We start from the raw sequence: 16184 nt of genomic DNA, 5'->3' as shown, positions 1-16184 counted from the left end.
TAGATGCTGCTTCCGGAACTCTACTTGGGACTCCTCTGGGAGGCCTGAGGCTTGGGAGAGAAGGCAAAGGATATCCTAGCTGGCTTCATCTGAGAAGGCACAGGCGTGGAAGGGAGGAGAGGCCGGGAATGGAGGGATAATGGGCTGGGTAGAGGCTGAGAATGACCTGGAATGAATGGTCATGGAGCCGAGATGGGGGGCTGCGGTTGGGAATTGTGAACTGGGATCAGGATGAGACTGGGATGAGCTGGACTGAGGAGAATGCTGTGAGAAATGTTGGAGGGCTGGGACACGTGCTAAGCATGGGGCTGAAGCTGGGATGGGAAAGGAACTGGGTTGGCTTTGGAAGTGGGATGCACATGGCAGTGGATAGTGATGGGATAGACTAGGAGGCATGGACCCCTAAGGGTCAGAGAGGGGCTGCGGATGGGCCAAGGATGGGCTGCTATGTGTGAGCTGGGTTGAGATGAAAATGGGTTTAAGGTAGGATGGGACGCTCCGGGAATGGAGATCAATGAAGCAGTGGGTGGGGACTGGGCTGAGTTCGGGGCTGGAAGGAGGGCGAGCACCGAGGTGACCGACGGGGCAGGTGAGGGTTCGGGACGTGGGTGGGGCGGGCCCGGGAGCGGCGCTTAGGGGCGGCGGGTGAGGGGCGCGGGGGCGGCGGGTGAGGGGCGCGAGGGCGCCCGGGGCAGGCCGGGAAGGGGGGGCGGGCCTCCCCCTGGGCCGGGCCGGGGCGGCGCTAGGACCGAGCGAGCGGAGGGAGCGAGCCGGGCGGAGCCAGCGCCCCCCGCCCCCCGCCGGCCGGCTCCCCTCCCCCGGCCGCTGGCTCGCTCGGCTCGCGACGCTGCAGAGGCTCCGAGGCGGCGGCGGCGACTCCCTCTTTCCCTCCCTCCTCCTCCGTCCGCCCGTCCGTCCGCGCGTCTGTCCTTTCGACCCAGTCCGGCCTGAAGCATGGCCGGCGTCAGCTTCAGCGGCCACCGCCTGGAGCTGCTGGCGGCGTACGAGGAGGTGATCCGGGAGGAGAGCGCGGCCGACTGGTGAGCCCCCCGCCCCCGCCCCCGGCCTCTTTGTCCCCGCGCCGCCGCCGCGCCTTTGTTTCCCTCCCGCCCCGCCGCCCTGCCGCCCGGAAGGGAGGGGGACCCCGAAATGGTGCAGCGGGCCGGGAGGGCCGGGAGGAGCTGCCTTTGTGTGCGCCGGGGGAGGGGCCGGCGGGCCAGGCGGGGCACTGCCGGGCCCCGAGCGCTGGGAGGCGGCCCCAGGCGCGCGGTGGGAGCGGCGGCCGGACGCGGCCCGGAGGACGCGGGGTCCCGATTTGGGGCCCGGGGCTGCGTGGCCCTGCAGGAGCCCATCCCCCACCCCACCTCCCGGGCTCGGGGGACAGGTGTGCACGGGGCGGCCAAGGGCACCTTCGCCACCTTCGAGCGGGCGAGGTCCGGACGGGGACGGGGCGGGGACCTAGCTAGCGGAGCCAGCGCAGCCTGCCGGGCTCATCCCGGCTGGGCCACAGCACAAAGGAAAGCGAGGGCGGGGGAGGAGCGGAGCGAGCTGGGGGCCGGGCGCCCCGCCCACCGGGGGCCTCTCGGACTGGGCCACCCTCCCCCCTCCCCCCGCCCCGCAACCTGGGCTGGAGTGAGGTGGAAGGATGTTCCCTGCCACATGCGACCGCGAAGTGACTGCCTTATTGCCGCGGGTCGCGGAGGAGGCAGGGGTGAGCTCTCCTCCTCTACCTGAACGGGACTGCGGGGACTAGGCAGCTGGGCTAGGGGGCACCGAGCTGCCTTTCTAAGGGACCAGCTGAGGTTCCTGGGAGGAAGCCCTCTGGAGAACAAGTGTGGAGGGAGCCCCCAAAGAGGGCTGAGGAGGTGAGCAGATCCACGAGCCCCTAGCAAGGGGCATTTGGTCCCTGATGAGGGAGGAGCTGGGCCACCCCTCTCTCCGCCCCCCAGCTGTTGTCTCCCCCTGAGCTGGGGGAAGGGATGGACCACCTGCTCTGGGGCTGGCGGCCCAGGGTGGTGGAAAAAAGAAACCGGGGGGGTTCCTCACTGCCCCATCCTGGAATCCTCTTCCTGGAGTAATACTCTTCTCCTGGGGAAGGTTCCCATCTGGTTCCTAGGCCTCCTCTCCCTGCTGGCAGATGGGAACAGGCTCTTATTGAGGAAACTGAGGCAAAGAAGAGGGTGGGACTGAGGGACCCCGCTTGGGCTGGCTTTACCTGTACACTGGGAGGGCAGCCAGATGGGGACTCTGACATGGGGGCTGGAGGAGGGAACGAGATGGCTGGGCATCCATGGCACGGTACTGCAGCACTGGCCGGCAGCCAGGCCTGGAGGGATGGACGCGGGAGACAAGCTCTCCTGTCCTGCAGGTCAGTCACAGGAGAGGCCAGCACAGGCTCAGCAGGCAGGCGGCCCACCCATTGTCTCAACCCTGCCCCAGGGGGCCTGAGATCATGAGAGGAGCTCTGGGCAAGAGGCCGGCTTGGCCTGGAGAAGGAGCTGGCTTTGGGATAAGGCCCCGCCTGAAGAGAGGCACAGCTCACCCCAGAACACCTCCTTCGCCCTCCAGTCTGGAGGGATGCTATATACCACCGGCCCATTTTCTCCTAAAAGCAGAGCTCTGGTGGCCTATTGCCAGGGCCACACAACCCCTGCTGCCCTACATCTTGCTCAACAGAGGCCTGCCCCCCACCCCCGCCCCGTCAGCAGCATCAGTGTGGCCAAAGCGAGTTATTCATCACTGGTGTGCGTCACCCCCCATCTGGGTTGTGTGTGGGACACACACAGATGCACACATGTACCCTCGCACATGCACACATTCGTTCACTAAGGGCCCAGATAGCATTTTGAAAAAAGCGTGTGAGGATCACTTTCTGCACAAGAGGACATGAGTACCCCAGCACCGAGCATGGAACCATGGGTGCAGTGAGATCTGAAGACTCAGAGGCAGACCCTGCACATAGGTCCAGAGGGAGGGGCGTCTTGGGTAAATTGCTGTCTGCCCCCTCTTACCTTGTCTCCAGTGGGAGGGGTGGTTGGGGGGAGTTCACTTCTAGGTGGCAGGGCCTCTGAAGTGGACCACTACTCTGGCGCAGGGAGCAGGGGACCCAGGAAATGAGGTTGTATAGTGGGAAGGGCCACTGTTGCCCTGGTTGTGATATGACTCACTGTGACCATACACAAGTTCCTGGTCCTCTTGGAAAGACAGGGATTGGGCCCAGCCCTACCTGCCTTTTAGCACCACCATCCTGAGAGTGATGGTCCTGAGGGGTCCACCTGCCCCCAGCTGCCCACCTGAGCTCACCCCAGGGCCTCTGGAACTGCAACATTCTAGCTTTCACCTCAGGCAAGTTCAGTTTCTGGCTAGATGTCTTCTAAGTTGGTGTCAATATCATACATACTTCTGGTGTGCAGTGTGCTGGACCCCACGCCCTGAGAGCAGGATGTGCTGATTGACTGAGTCAGCATTCCTGCCTTCACGAGGCTTACAGTTGGGGTCGGAGTCTGTCTCCAGGAGTTGGAGCTGGTGAGATGTGTAGGTGCCTGGCCCCTACCCCATCCTGATTCTGTTTCACCAGCTCCCACCTGGTGCACCACCAGGCTCGGGGTGCCTCTGATGGGGTTGAGAAGCACTGGTCTTTGTATTCCTGCTGGGATGTGGTGGGTGCTCTGGGAGATGAAGCTCAAGGGAGACTGCTGGGGGCCAGCACTGGGCCCTGAAGAACGGAAGGATTCCACTGGGAATAGGCATGGGGTAGAGGAGCAGGTCTTGCCTTCCATGCGAAGAGAACCACATAGGTAGAGCCTCCAAAGTGCACCCTGTCCAGAACCCTGCTTGGGTCAGGGAGCTGTCAGAGGTGTGGCCCAAGTGTGTGGTGTGGATAGGGCGGTCCAATGGAAAAGGAGGCTGGAGGGTTTGAACTGGGGTATGGTTTCTACTGGGGAAGGGCTGTGGCTGGAGCAGGAAAAGGTGGCCTGAGGTGGGTAGGCAGGGCCTTAGGATGAAAGGTGCCCCAGAGAGCCTGGGCACGTTAAGACAGGTGATCTCACGGAGGTGTGATGTCTAGAGCAGTCTCTGGGAACTAGGGTCCCTGGGCTCTTCAGTTTCTCATCTGTGTATGGAGAGGGACAGAGCCTGCTTCTCTCAGGGCCCTTTGTTCCCGTAGTGGGTTAGAGCAGCAGGACAGGTGGTGGGACAGCTGTGCTGGAAGCAGCTGTCAGGGACAGGCCAGGGCTGGGGGCCACAGTTGGACTAGGAGCTCCGAGCCCTACAGCCCACCTGAGTCCCTTCCTGGAGGTAGGAAGTGGGGAATCCAGGAAGGGGAGGGGCCACAGCCATTTGGCCCTGGCCATAACTCCTGAGATGTACCCTCCGTCCCTCCCGCCTTCATTTCCTTCATCCCTTCACTTCCCTCCTTTCTCTTCTTCCTCCTCTCCCTGTTTCTCCCTCTGCTTCTCCCCTCCCCTTTCTCTTCCCCCTTGCCCTCCCTTTCTGCCTCCCCTCCTCACAGCCCCAGCCTCATGCCTTGGCACCTGGGGAACAGGAGTTTGGAGAAGGGGTTGAGCCCTTCCAAACCTCAGGGGCAAGGCCCTTCCTCCTAGGCTCTGGCTTTCCTCCCTCCCAGAGGGTCCTCAGCCTGGGCCTGCATGGGGTGATGGGGGAGGCATCTCTGCATTCCTTTCCGTGAAATGGATGCTCTGTCACCGAAGCCTATCAAAAGGAGCCAGGGCACACGAAGCCAGGGAGGAGGAGGAAGGAGGAAGGCTGCCAGGTCAGCTTTCTGTTGAAGCTCAGGCAGAAGGAAGGAAAGGCCAGCAGTCTCAGGAGGCCTCAGCCAGGGCGGAGGCAGCCTGGGGGCTGGAAGGCCTGGAGCTCCTGGCCACCCTGAGGCCACAGTCTGGGCGAGAGTGACTGCAGTGACCTCATCCCCATTTCAGAGAGGCGGAGATTGAGACTGAGGGCGGGTCCCCAGGGTCCTTTGTGTTCAAGGAGAATGCAGCTGGGGTGGGCCAGTCGTGTGCCAATTGCAGGGTTGCCACGGTTACTGGGGGATGCCCAGAGTGGTGGGAGCATCAGGTTCTCTCTCCTCCTCCTTCCCTCCCTGGGGGAGGAGCTGCGGGAGGAGCAGCAGCGGGGACCAAGGCACGTGCCAGGTAAGTTCCTGGCACTAGCCAATGGGGGGTGAGGATGGTGGTAGCCAGGAAACAGTAACCAAGGAACCGTCGCCTTGGAATCTCCATCACACACCCGCTCCACTGGGTTGTAGGCTGGCAGGGCCAGGGCCGAGATGTGGCACACTGAGCTTGACCAGTCAGCAATTTCTCCCCTCACCGCCTGCTCCCCACCTGACCCAGGCCTCCAGCGGCACCCTGTTGGGCTCCTGCTTGAACCCATGCGTGGCCCTGTTGTCATGGCGACCGCAGGAGCCCTCCCCGTTCCTGTCCTTCCCACTCCATGTCCCTCCACTCCCCAGAGCTGTCCCCACCCAGAATTGGCAGCCTGGGCCCTGACAGTTTGACAGCCACCCCTCCCTCTCCCCAGGGCTCTGTACACATATGAGGATGGCTCCGATGACCTCAAGCTTGCAGCGTCAGGAGGTAGGAATTCCAGCCATTCCTTCGCCTTCCTCTCCACCCCTCCTCAGTTGTTTTCTTCCCCACCCACCTGGCTCCGCGCCACCTCCCCGCCTGCATCCACACTTGTCTGGGTCTGGCAGGTGTCCTTCCTTCGGTCATCCCTGTGTCTCCAGGGTAGGGAGGGAGCTCGGAGCCTTGTTGAGTGTTGGACTTCTGAGAAGGCTGAGCCTCCAACAGGGAAAGTGACTTGCCTGAAGCCACACAGCTGGGACGCTTTGGGGGAAGGGCCCTATTCACCACCTTCCCCAGAGCCAAAAGGCTTGATTTTGCCTCTGGGCACTGGCACCTGGTGAGACATGGTGATGTGTGAAGAATGAGACCTGAGGATGTGTGAAGAACAAACACTTCCTCAGTTCTACCCCAAATAGGCCCTGCAGGAGGCAAAGCTAGATCCCTGTGCACCCCGCCCCTGCCCCCATACAGACCAACACGAAACCGGGACCCACACATCCCAGAGGCCAGAAGACCCCTTTTGGTGCCTGGGGAGCCCAGGAGGAGTCTTTCCTTTGAGTTCTAGGCTCTTTTTGGGAAGGGTTTAGGAGGCAGAGAGCCCTGACACTCTCCTGATTACTCCAGAAGGGGGCTTGCAGGAACTTTCAGGCCACTTTGAGAATCAGAAGGTCATGTACGGCTTCTGCAGCGTCAAGGACTCCCAAGCTGCTCTGCCAAAATACGTGCTCATCAACTGGGTATGTGGCCGTGGCTGGGGAAGGGAGCTAAAGGCCCAGAGCAGTCGCCCTTACCCTCAGCCCTCTGGAAAGGGAACCCCACCAGCCCCAGAGAAGATGCACCCTATCATGTAGGGCCCCTCTTGTCCTTTCCTGACCCCCTCTTTGCTGGGTACTTTGCAGGTGGGTGAAGATGTGCCTGATGCCCGTAAGTGCGCTTGTGCCAGCCATGTGGCCAAGGTGGCTGAGTTCTTCCAGGTGTGTGTATGGGGCCAGGGCTCTTGAGAGCGGGGACAGCCACCAGGGCCTGCATGCTGAGGTTGTGATGGCGGGGGTGGGGGGGCCGACTGAGCACCGCCATCTTCTTGCGGAAGGGTGTCGATGTGATCGTGAACGCCAGCAGCGTGGAAGACATCGATGCAGGTGCCATCGGGCAGCGGCTCTCCAACGGGCTGGCGCGGCTCTCCAGCCCCGTGCTGCACCGGCTGCGGCTGCGAGAGGATGAGAATGCCGAGCCTGTGGTTAGTGTGTTTTTGGCACCCGTGGGCTCTGCCTTCGTGGCCTGGTGCCTGAGACTGGCCTGTCCAGTTCCTCTTAGTCCTCACCCTTTAGGTGTGGGGGGGGTCCCAGAGCATTCAGTCTGCTCATTCTGGGTCCTTTGACACCGAAGGGCACCACCTACCAGAAGACAGACGCAGCTGTGGAAATGAAGCGGATTAACCGAGAGCAGTTCTGGGAGCAAGCCAAGGTATGGAACCCTGAGCCTGGCCCGGCTGAGCCGCCCCTCATGGGCCCCATGGGGCAGCTCTGTGTCCCTCAGTGCAGCGTCATGGTTCATGCCACATGCCCACCTCCTGCCCTGGGTTAGGGACGAGCCGGAGGGGCAGGGGCCAGGCGCCCAGGCTCAGGGCCTACCCTTGCTCACACCGGGGCTCGCAGAAGGAAGAAGAGCTGCGGAAGGAGGAGGAGCGGAAGAAGGCTCTGGATGAGAGGCTCAGGTTCGAGCAGGAGCGGATGGAGCAGGAGCGGCAGGAGCAAGAGGAGCGTGAGCGGCGCTACCGGGAGCGGGAGCAGCAGATCGAGGAGCACAGGTGAGCCCTCCCGCCCAGCAGTGCTCCAGGGCCCCCCGGGCACACCATAACGGGTGCTGGCTGCTTGTCGTTCCAGGAGGAAACAGCAGACTTTAGAAGCGGAAGAGGCCAAGAGGCGGTTGAAGGAGCAGTCCATCTTTGTAAGTTCTTTGCCCAGGCTTCCGGTCTCCTGCTCAGGGAAGTGAGGATGGTCCCTGTGTTCTGGGCCTTGTGGGGAGATGAGGGCTTGGGGGATGGTGCTGGGTGTTCTGGGGACCTGCATGGGCATGGGGTGCAATGGAGTATCGGGCCGGGTACCTCGTCATCTGGGGCTCTGGCCATGGAAAAAGAACCTTGGAGAAGCTTGTGCTCTAGACTGGAAGAGAAAATCCATCTAGACCCAGAGCCTCACTGACCAGTCTCCCCCTCCTCTCCTGGGGGTGGGGGGGCTCTAGGCAGATTAGACACTGTTTTTATGCTCTAGGGGCTGCCAGGCCTGGTCCCACCAGAGGAGTGCTGTGGGCAGCATGGGTGCGTCTGGGCCAGTGCTGAGCATCTGTAGCCAGTGTGCAGTGTGTCCTTGGAAGCAGCCACTTTGTTCCAGGGGTGCTGTCTGAACCTCTAGACATTGGGAAGGGCGCATAGGTCCTGTGGATTGGTCCCTGAAAATCACAGCCAAGTCACATCTTCATGCTTTGAATTTAGTATTTCAGAAATAGCTAATGTCATACAGGACTGAGCATAGCTTAGTTCAGGAAGGAAGGTGGGTTGATAGTCATCTGGATTGGGACTGTGGTGGGCAGATGCAGGGCTGTGGGGACTCAAATGGGCTCCAGAGTCACACCCATAGGAGACTGAGAGACAGGAGGCAAGACAGTCCTGTAGGCACCGGCATAAGTCACTCCAGTCACATTGGCCCTTGGATGGGATGGGGACGATGTGTGGCTGGTAAGCTCCAGCCCCAGTCATTCATTCAACACACACCTGCCACCTGCCACCTGCAGAACATGATGGAGAACAAGCGGGGCAAGACCTTTTTTTTCATAATAAGTTGATTCATGTATTTGTTCTAATTATGGTAAAATATACATAACATAAAATGTATCACTTCAGCCATTTTAAAATCTGCAGTTCACTAAGTGTCATTAAGTTCATTCACATTGTTGGACAACCACCACCACTCTCCATAAAGCACAAATTCTCCCCCTCCCCACTCGCCAGCCCCTGGCAGCCACCATTCCACTTTCTGTCTCTATGAAGCTGACTACTCTGGGGACCGCCTATCAGTGGAATCATACCATGTTTGTCCTTTTGTGTGTGGCTTATTTCACTTAGCATGATGGCCTTAAAGTTCATCCGTGTGGTAGCATGTGTCAGAATTTCCTTCCTGTTGAAGGCTGAATCCTATTCCATTGTATGGATATATTATTTCCTTTCACAGTGGTTTTTTTTTTTTTTTTTTTTTTTGTGACAGAGTGACGCTCTGTTGCCAGGAGCCCGTCTGGAGTGCAGTGACACGATCTCGGCTCACTGCAACCTCTGCCTCCCAGGTTCAAGTGATTTTCTTGCCTCAGCCTCCCGAGTAGCTGGGATTACAGGCACGCGCCACCACGCCCAGCTAATTTTTTGTGTTTTTAGTAGAGATAGGGTTTTGCCATGTTGGCCAGGCTGGTCTCAAACTCCTGATCTCAGGTGATCCACCCACCTCTGCTTCCCAGTGTTGGGATTACAGGCATGAGCCACCAGGCCCGGCCAATAGTGCAATGGTGTGATCTCTGCTTACCGCAATCTCTGACTCCCGGGTTCAAGCAATTCTCCTGCCTCAGCCTCCATGTAGCTGAGATTACAAGCATGTGCCACCACGCCCCGCTAATTTTTTGTATTTTTAGTAGAGTTGGGGTTTCTCCATGTTAGTCAGGCTGGTCTTGAACTCCTGACCTCAAGTGATCCACCCGCCTTGACCTCCCAAAGTGCTGGGATTACAGGTGTGAGCCATCTCGCCTGGTCTTTTTTTTTTTTTTTTTTTTGAGACAGTTTCACTCTGTCGCCCAGGGCGGAGTGCAGTGGCACGATCTTGGCTCACTGCAACCTCCACCTCTTGGGTTCAAGCGATTCTCCTGCCTCAGCCTCCTGAGTAGCTGGGATTACAGGCAGGCTCCACCATGCCTGGCTAATTTTTGTATTTTTAGTAGAGACAGGGTTTCACCACGTTGGTCAGGCTGGTCTCGAACTCCTGACCTCGTGATCTACCCGCCTTGGCCTCCCAAAGTGCTGAGATTACAGGCGTGAGCCACTACACACGGCCTGATAAATTTTATTTTTATGCTGACATTTCAAATACACACACATGCAGGTAGACAGATAGTGTTGTGAACCCCCTGACCTGACTTATTTTCACCAATTATCATCATTTCAGGCAAAATCTGAAAGAGCTTACCATTATTTTCTAGGCCTATCTGGCCCCTCAAGTATAGTTCACGTAACAGTGAAAGTGGACATTCTCGCAGGTCACTGTGGTAGCCTTGCCACTTCAGGTCCTCTAAGGAAGGGCACATGTGAGAGACTTTGGGATTTAGCATCATAAAATGCTTTCTCTTGGCTTAAGATGCTGTTCTGCTTTCTCTCCCATTAAGAATTGTGTTCCATGTCTGGGTTCCCTTTTTGCCTGGGCTGCAGGGGAGCTCTCATGTGTCTGAAAATGCTTTAGGCACAGCAATGGCTTTGACCCATGTGGTTAGTGTATTGACCTCTCTCCATTCCCTGGGCCTTACTTGTTTTGGTGTTGTTCACATGGTCGGTAGTTAAAGCCTTTGTGGTAGCTGCCTCTGGTCCTTTCTTGAACAAGGCAGAGGAACTAAGCAAGTGAGATTGCAGCAGGCGGGGGGAGAGCCCCAGCAAAGGCTGGTGGGACATAGGATCGTGGGAAGGCAAAGAGCCTGTGCTGACTGGAACCCCGTGGGCTGAGGAGCAGGGGAAATTTGATTGGGAAAGGAGAACGAGGTCAGAGGAGGAGTTAGACTTCATTCTGGGGGTCATAAAGTTACCGCTGAGGTGACAGCCCTCCTGAGGTGGGATGCTACAAAGGGTCCTTCTCTTAGTGCCCCTGACAGATAAGCTTAAGTTCTAGATTATATGCTCAAAAACCAGAGCAGCCCTGGGACTTCACCCCTTACAGCCCTTCCTGTCCAAGCTGCCCCCTGAGCAGCAGCGGATGCCGAATCAAATAAGAAGCCGTTGATGTGTGAGTTCAGTTGAGCAAACAGGCGCCCGCCTTGTGCTGGCCACCTGGAGACCCCAGTCATCCTGTGTCGCTCACGGCGGGTGGCAGGAGACTCCGGAAACAGGAACTTAGGATGTGGTGTCTTCGTGGGGAAGCCAGGAGCACTCTGTGGGGACCCAGAGGAGGAAGTGACCTGAACAAGCGAGGGACCTCTTCCCCAGGAGGCTCTGCCTACCCTGCAGCTGGAAATCAGAAGGCCTGGCCTGGCCCCAGGGCGGGGAGCAGGCATTTGGGAGAGAGGCTGAGCTCCCATGCTGAGGCTTGGAGGTGGGAACGGGTGTGCCTGTTCTGGGAACTGTGACTGCGTCGTGCTGAGGACTTGATGTCTACATTTCACTGTATGTGGGCGCCTTGGGTGGGGGCTGGGGCAGGGGGTGGTGTTGGAGAGGTGACGGCTAGGTCAGGCAGGGGTGGGGACGTTGGCCAAGCGATGGCCCTTCCTACCCAAAACAACGTGTGCAGTGGGCAGGTGGAGCCAATAGGTGATGGTGGGGCCAGGGGCAAGCGGGTGGCACAAGCCTGGCTTATGGGTGCTGCAGTGAGCCCCTGGTGATGGCTGCTTCAAGGCTTGCAGGTGGTGTCTCCAGGGCTCTGGCACCTCAAGAGAAACTGGAATTCTGACTTCAGTATGAAAGTTCCTGGTTTTTAAGTGGTGGCAACTAATTAACATGGTTTAAAAATATCATACCAGCAAAACAAAAGCCATCTGTGGGTCATATTTAGCCAGTGCTTGCTGTGGCTCTTGGGAACCCCTGAGAGATTTTAAGCTCAGGAAAATAATGGTCTGAACCACATTTTAGAAAGGTCCTCTCAGGGCCTATGGAGAGCAAATAAGGCAGGTACCAGTGAGGATGGCTGGGCCATGATGCCATGGTCCAGGCAGCAACATTGGGAACATGGTGACCCCGGCACTGGGGTAGGAGGTCCGAGAAAAGTTATCTGCAAAACTTAAGAGTGCTCCTGGATGGCTCTAGGCTTCTGCTTAGATATGGGGATGAGCAAGCAGGTGAATGAGCCTGGTGCCCAGAGGCCTGGCAGGTCAGAGATGAGGTGGTCAAGGGCCCTGAAGGAAGAGAGGCCTGTGTGACTTGGTTTCAAGGGGCAGAGGTACCAGCTCTGAGAACCTTCCTGCCAGATCATGAAAGAAGCATGGGGGCTATCAGAAGGCTGGGCATTGGTGGCTCATGGCTGTAGTCCATCCCACCGCTTTGGGAGGCCAAGGCAGGAGGATCCCTTCAGCCCAGAAGTTTGAGACCAGCCTGGGAAACATAGGGAGACCCTCACCTCTACAAAAAAAATTAAAATTAGCCAGGTGTGGTGGTGGAAACCTGAGGTGGGAGGATTGCTGGAGCCCCAGGAGGCAGAGGTTGCAGTGAGCTGTGATTGCGCAATTGCACTTCAGCCTCCGTGACAGAGCAAGAACCTGTCTCAAAAACAAAATAAATAAATAAAATACAGTAAAAAAGAAGGTGGGTAGGTGCACCAGACCCTGTCTCTTTGGTTTCTAGGGTGACCATCGGGATGAGGAGGAAGAGACCCACATGAAGAAGTCGGAGTCAGAGGTGGAGGTGAAAGCGGGGGCACCAGCCAGGTGAGGTGGGCAGGGACTCCCTCAGCTGGCCTGGCCCAGCCTCAGCCTTTTCCTTGTGCCATCAGGAGGCAGCAGCCATTATTGCCCAGCGGCCTGACAACCCACGGGAGTTCTTCAAGCAGCAGGAAAGAGTCGCGTCGGCCTCTGCGGGCAGCTGTGATGTGCCCTCGCCCTTCAACCACCGACCAGGTAGTCCTAGGCCTCACCCCCACCCAACCCCACTCCTCAGGTTATGGCCCTGAGCCTCTCTGGGACTCTCTTGGAAGGGAAGCCTTGCCCAAGGAACCCTTGGAGAAGGCGACACCCTTCATCCAGCGTGCATCCACCCACCACTTCCCAGGTGGCAGGACCCCAAGAAAGGCCAGGGGTGGTGTCGAAGTCGCTTGTGGCTGAACAGTGGGGAGTGCTGGGACCTGAGGGGCAGCTCTGGCCTGGGCTGAGGCACAGCACTGGCCACGGGGAGCAGCCAGGCTGGGGTGAACTAGGTCTGGCCTGGAAGACCGGGGTGCATGTGGGCTAGGCTCTTGCCCAGGCCCTGAGTGAGCCTCCTGGAGCTTGCGCTCAGGTGTCCCTGTTCTGCTTATCACTGTGCTGCTTTTGCCTTTCCTGAAGCTCTTCCCCACCCTGTCTGCTGGCCTGAGTGTGCTTGCCTCATGCTGGGGTCCCGATGCAGGCCATGTCTGCTGTGCTGCTCTCAGGCTGGCTGTGTGTCTGGGGCTGGTGTGAGGCTGCGGCTGGCTTGGCTGAGTGCGCCCTGGCTGAAGGCAGCTTGGACATCCAGGGCCAGCCCTGGGGGCGGGAGAGGCCTTGGCAGGGGTGGGGGAGACTGACCCTCTCTTGTCCTCTGTCTCTTTCTCTGTCTGTCTCTCTCGGCAGGTCGTCCGTACTGCCCTTTCATAAAGGCATCGGACAGTGGGCCTTCCTCCTCCTCCTCTTCCTCCTCTTCCCCTCCACGGACTCCCTTTCCCTATATCACCTGTCACCGCACCCCAAACCTCTCTTCCTCCCTCCCATGTAGGTAGCAGCCCCAGGCCTCGGCGGGGGTGGTAAGGAGGGCCCCGCTTCCCAGCAGCCCCCCACCGTCACTCCCCCAGCCTGACCGCTGATCTCTGGTGTTTGTCCCCAGGGCAGGCACTGCCTGCCTCTTGCCCCTGGCCCTATGGGGCACTGGCCCCCAGGGGCCTAGCTTACAGGGTCTGGAGCTGTAGTCTGGCCCCTGGGGGGGCTGGGGAGCTCCCAGCCCCCACCCAGACTCCAGAGAGGAGGTGCTGGCCAGGCCCCAAGGTGGACAGTCCTGTCCCACCCGCCTCCCCTGCCCTCACTGACCCACCTGGGGTTTGTTCCACAGGCAGCCACCTGGACAGCCACCGGAGGATGGCGCCCACTCCCATCCCCACGCGGAGCCCATCTGACTCCAGCACCGCCTCCACCCCTGTTGCTGAGCAGATTGAGAGGGCCCTGGATGAGGTCACATCCTCACAGCCTCCACCACTGCCACCACCACCCGCATCAGCCCAAGGTGAGAGAGGGACCCTACCTGCACCAGGGCTCCCATCGGCATTCCCTGGCTGAGAGCCCCAGGTTGCCATGGTAACCATTCTCCAGGGATCTGGGCCACCCAACACTAAGAATGCACTGCCCTGGAGGCGGCTGTGCGGGGAGGAGCCCTGGTGTGCAGTCAGACCTGCCCTCTCTAAAGCTCAGCACCTGACTTCTCAAGTGGGAATCAGGCCTTCCTCCCAGAGCTGCCAAGGGGCTTAAAGTCACTGGGGTCACTGGGTAAGGGGGCAGTGGGACACCTGCATGGAAGTCCCTGGCTCCCTCATTCCTCACATTGTTGGACAACCACCACCACTGTCCATAGGGCAGGGTCTCCATCTGCCCCCAAGGGAGCTAATTGCATGTCTCCTCTGCCTTTGCTGTGACAGAGACCCAGGAGCCCAGCCCTACCCTGGACAGTGAGGACACCAGAGCAGCAGACCCTCAGGCCTGGGCCGGCCCCATGGAGGAGCCCTCCCAGGCACAGGCACCTCCCCGGGGGCCAGGCAGCCTTGCAGAGGACTTGATGTTCATGGAGTCTGCAGAGCAGGCTGTCCTGACTGCCCCTGTGGAGCCTGCCATAGCCGACACCACTGAGGCCCACGACGCAGCTGACACCATTGAAACCGACACTGCCACTGCTGACGCCACTGTTGCCAACAATGTACCCCTTGCCACCACCAGCCTCATTGACCTATGGCCTGGCAATGGGGAAGGGGGCTCCTCACTCCAGGGCGAGCCCAGGGCCCCCACACCACCCTCAGGTACTGAGGTCACCCTGGCAGAGGTGCCCCTGCTGGACGAGGTGGCTCCGGAGCCACTGCTGCCAGCAGGCGAAAGCTGTGCCACCCTTCTCAACTTCGATGAGCTGCCTGAGCCGCCAGCCACCTTCTGTGACACCGAGGAAGTAGAAGGGGAGCCCCTGGCCACCCCCCAGGCCCCAATTCTGCCCTCGGCCCTTGAGGAGCTGGAGCAAGAGCACAAGCAGGAGCCAGAGCCCCACCTGCTGACGAATGGCGAGACCACCCAGAAGGAGGGGACCCAGGTGCAGCAGGGGCTGCCTGGTGGGAGGGATGAGAGGGAGTCCAGGCTGAGCAGGGCACTGGTTCTGCATTGCTCAGGCTTGCACCAGTACCCCCTTTCTGTGTGACCCACATTATTGGAGGGGAAGCCCATCCCACCCGCCAGCTCTGCTTTTGTTCCCAAGGCAGGCATCCGCGTTGCCCCGGCAACCACTGATGGAATCATAGGTTGCTGGGGAAACAGGCTCAGGCCTGATAGGTCAGCCCCAGTCCCGCTGGGTGGGGCCAAGTGACCTGATGCTTTCCCCTGCAGGCCAGTGAGGGGTACTTCAGTCAATCACAGGAGGAGGAGTTTGCCCAATCGGAAGAGCTCTGTGCCAAGGCTCCACCTCCTGTGTTCTACAACAAGCCACCAGGTAGTACTGGGGTGGATGATGGGGAGGAATTTCGGTGGGGAGGCTGGGTTTGAATGTGGGCAGCCACCCCACCACTACCCACCACCCATAGAGGCTGGGGACACAAGCATGGGTCGGCTAGGTCCCTAACTCATCTTCCCTTCTAATGCCATAGAAATCGATATTACCTGCTGGGATGCAGACCCAGTTCCAGAAGAGGAGGAGGGCTTCGAAGGTGGTGATTAGCAGTGGCGCCAGCCCTAGGCTGCCCTTGCCAAGGCCGCCCACCTGCATCGGCCTCTGGCCAGACGGCCTGCCGTGCCTGCATTCGCAGCAGCTCCGCCTGGCACCCACTCTGGATTCCGGCCCTGGCTGGGGACTTGGCTGCTTCCCTACCCACAGGGCCTGACTTTTACAGCTTTTCTCTTTTTTTTAAAGTTGATAGGAGACTTGTACAGTTGACTGGTTTTCCTCCCGTTGGTAGTTGAGACGCTGTTGCAAATTCCACTCCTCCTTCCCTGGTCCAGATTGTAGCTGTTAGTCCTCCCTGCTCAGCTGGCCGGGGTGGGGGCCTCACCCTGCTTGGGGCCTGGTGTGGGGGGAGCTCCGGTGGGAAAATGTTCTCCACCTCTTTTCCTAGTTTTATGTTTCTTGGAAAAATATCACTTTGTATTCTCCGTCCAGGGCTTCAGATATTTTGCACGAATTTTAAAACATGGCAATAAATGGCTCGTGGGCTCTGGCTCCCTGGGACCCCCTCCCCGCCCTTCTTTTGACCCCTCCCTGTCTGGCCCAAAGGAAGTAGCAGGCCCAGCTGGGGCCCCTGGGCTACTCACCCCCCTCTCCTGCCGGGCAGGTCCCAGGCTGGAGGCCCTAGGCGCGGTTCAGGTCAGGGCTATGGATGGGGCCCAGGGGCTTGAGTGGCCCCTCCCCAACTCCTTCCTCTTTGCTTGGATTCCTTTCCTTTTTCACGTTCAGTAACT

General features: G+C 59.2%; 1 protein-coding gene across 5 annotated transcripts; it reads left to right on the top strand.

Moving 5' to 3' along the window:
• Positions 1 to 734: 734 nt before the first annotated feature.
• On the top strand, positions 735 to 15959 carry DBN1 (drebrin 1). 5 transcript variants are annotated; one of them, XM_017512869.2, is made up of 15 exons: positions 735 to 1040; positions 5542 to 5597; positions 6213 to 6325; positions 6488 to 6562; positions 6679 to 6825; positions 6975 to 7052; positions 7244 to 7395; positions 7472 to 7535; positions 12163 to 12222; positions 12311 to 12434; positions 13122 to 13259; positions 13594 to 13764; positions 14174 to 14829; positions 15120 to 15222; positions 15377 to 15959. In XM_017512869.2, the coding sequence occupies exons 1-15, from the start codon at positions 955 to 957 to the stop codon at positions 15445 to 15447; spliced, it is 2094 nt and encodes a 697-aa protein (XP_017368358.1). In that variant the 5' UTR covers positions 735 to 954; the 3' UTR covers positions 15448 to 15959. The 5 variants fall into 5 exon arrangements, with proteins under 5 accessions (XP_017368358.1, XP_017368359.1, XP_017368362.1 ...); XM_017512873.2 differs by lacking the exon at positions 735 to 1040 and adding an exon at positions 1625 to 1711; XM_017512872.2 differs by lacking the exon at positions 735 to 1040 and adding an exon at positions 1764 to 1865.
• The last annotated feature ends 225 nt before the right edge of the window (positions 15960 to 16184 follow it).

This window comes from Cebus imitator, unplaced genomic scaffold (assembly GCF_001604975.1).
Source record: "Cebus imitator isolate Cc_AM_T3 unplaced genomic scaffold, Cebus_imitator-1.0 Scaffold478, whole genome shotgun sequence".
NCBI classification, from domain to species: Eukaryota; Metazoa; Chordata; class Mammalia; order Primates; family Cebidae; genus Cebus; species Cebus imitator.
This window is presented reverse-complemented; position numbering and strand designations above follow the sequence as displayed.

What these genes read in the sequence shown, in the direction of transcription:
- DBN1 (XM_017512869.2), top strand. Translation starts at nt 955, where the DNA reads ATGGCCGGCGTCAGCTTCAGCGGCCACCGCCTGGAGCTGCTGGCGGCG. An exon ending in CAAGCTTGCAGCGTCAGGAG is followed by an intron (nt 5,598 to 6,212) that starts GTAGGAATTCCA and finishes TGATTACTCCAG; the next exon opens with AAGGGGGCTTGCAGGAACTT. An exon ending in ACCACCCGCATCAGCCCAAG is followed by an intron (nt 13,765 to 14,173) that starts GTGAGAGAGGGA and finishes TTGCTGTGACAG; the next exon opens with AGACCCAGGAGCCCAGCCCT.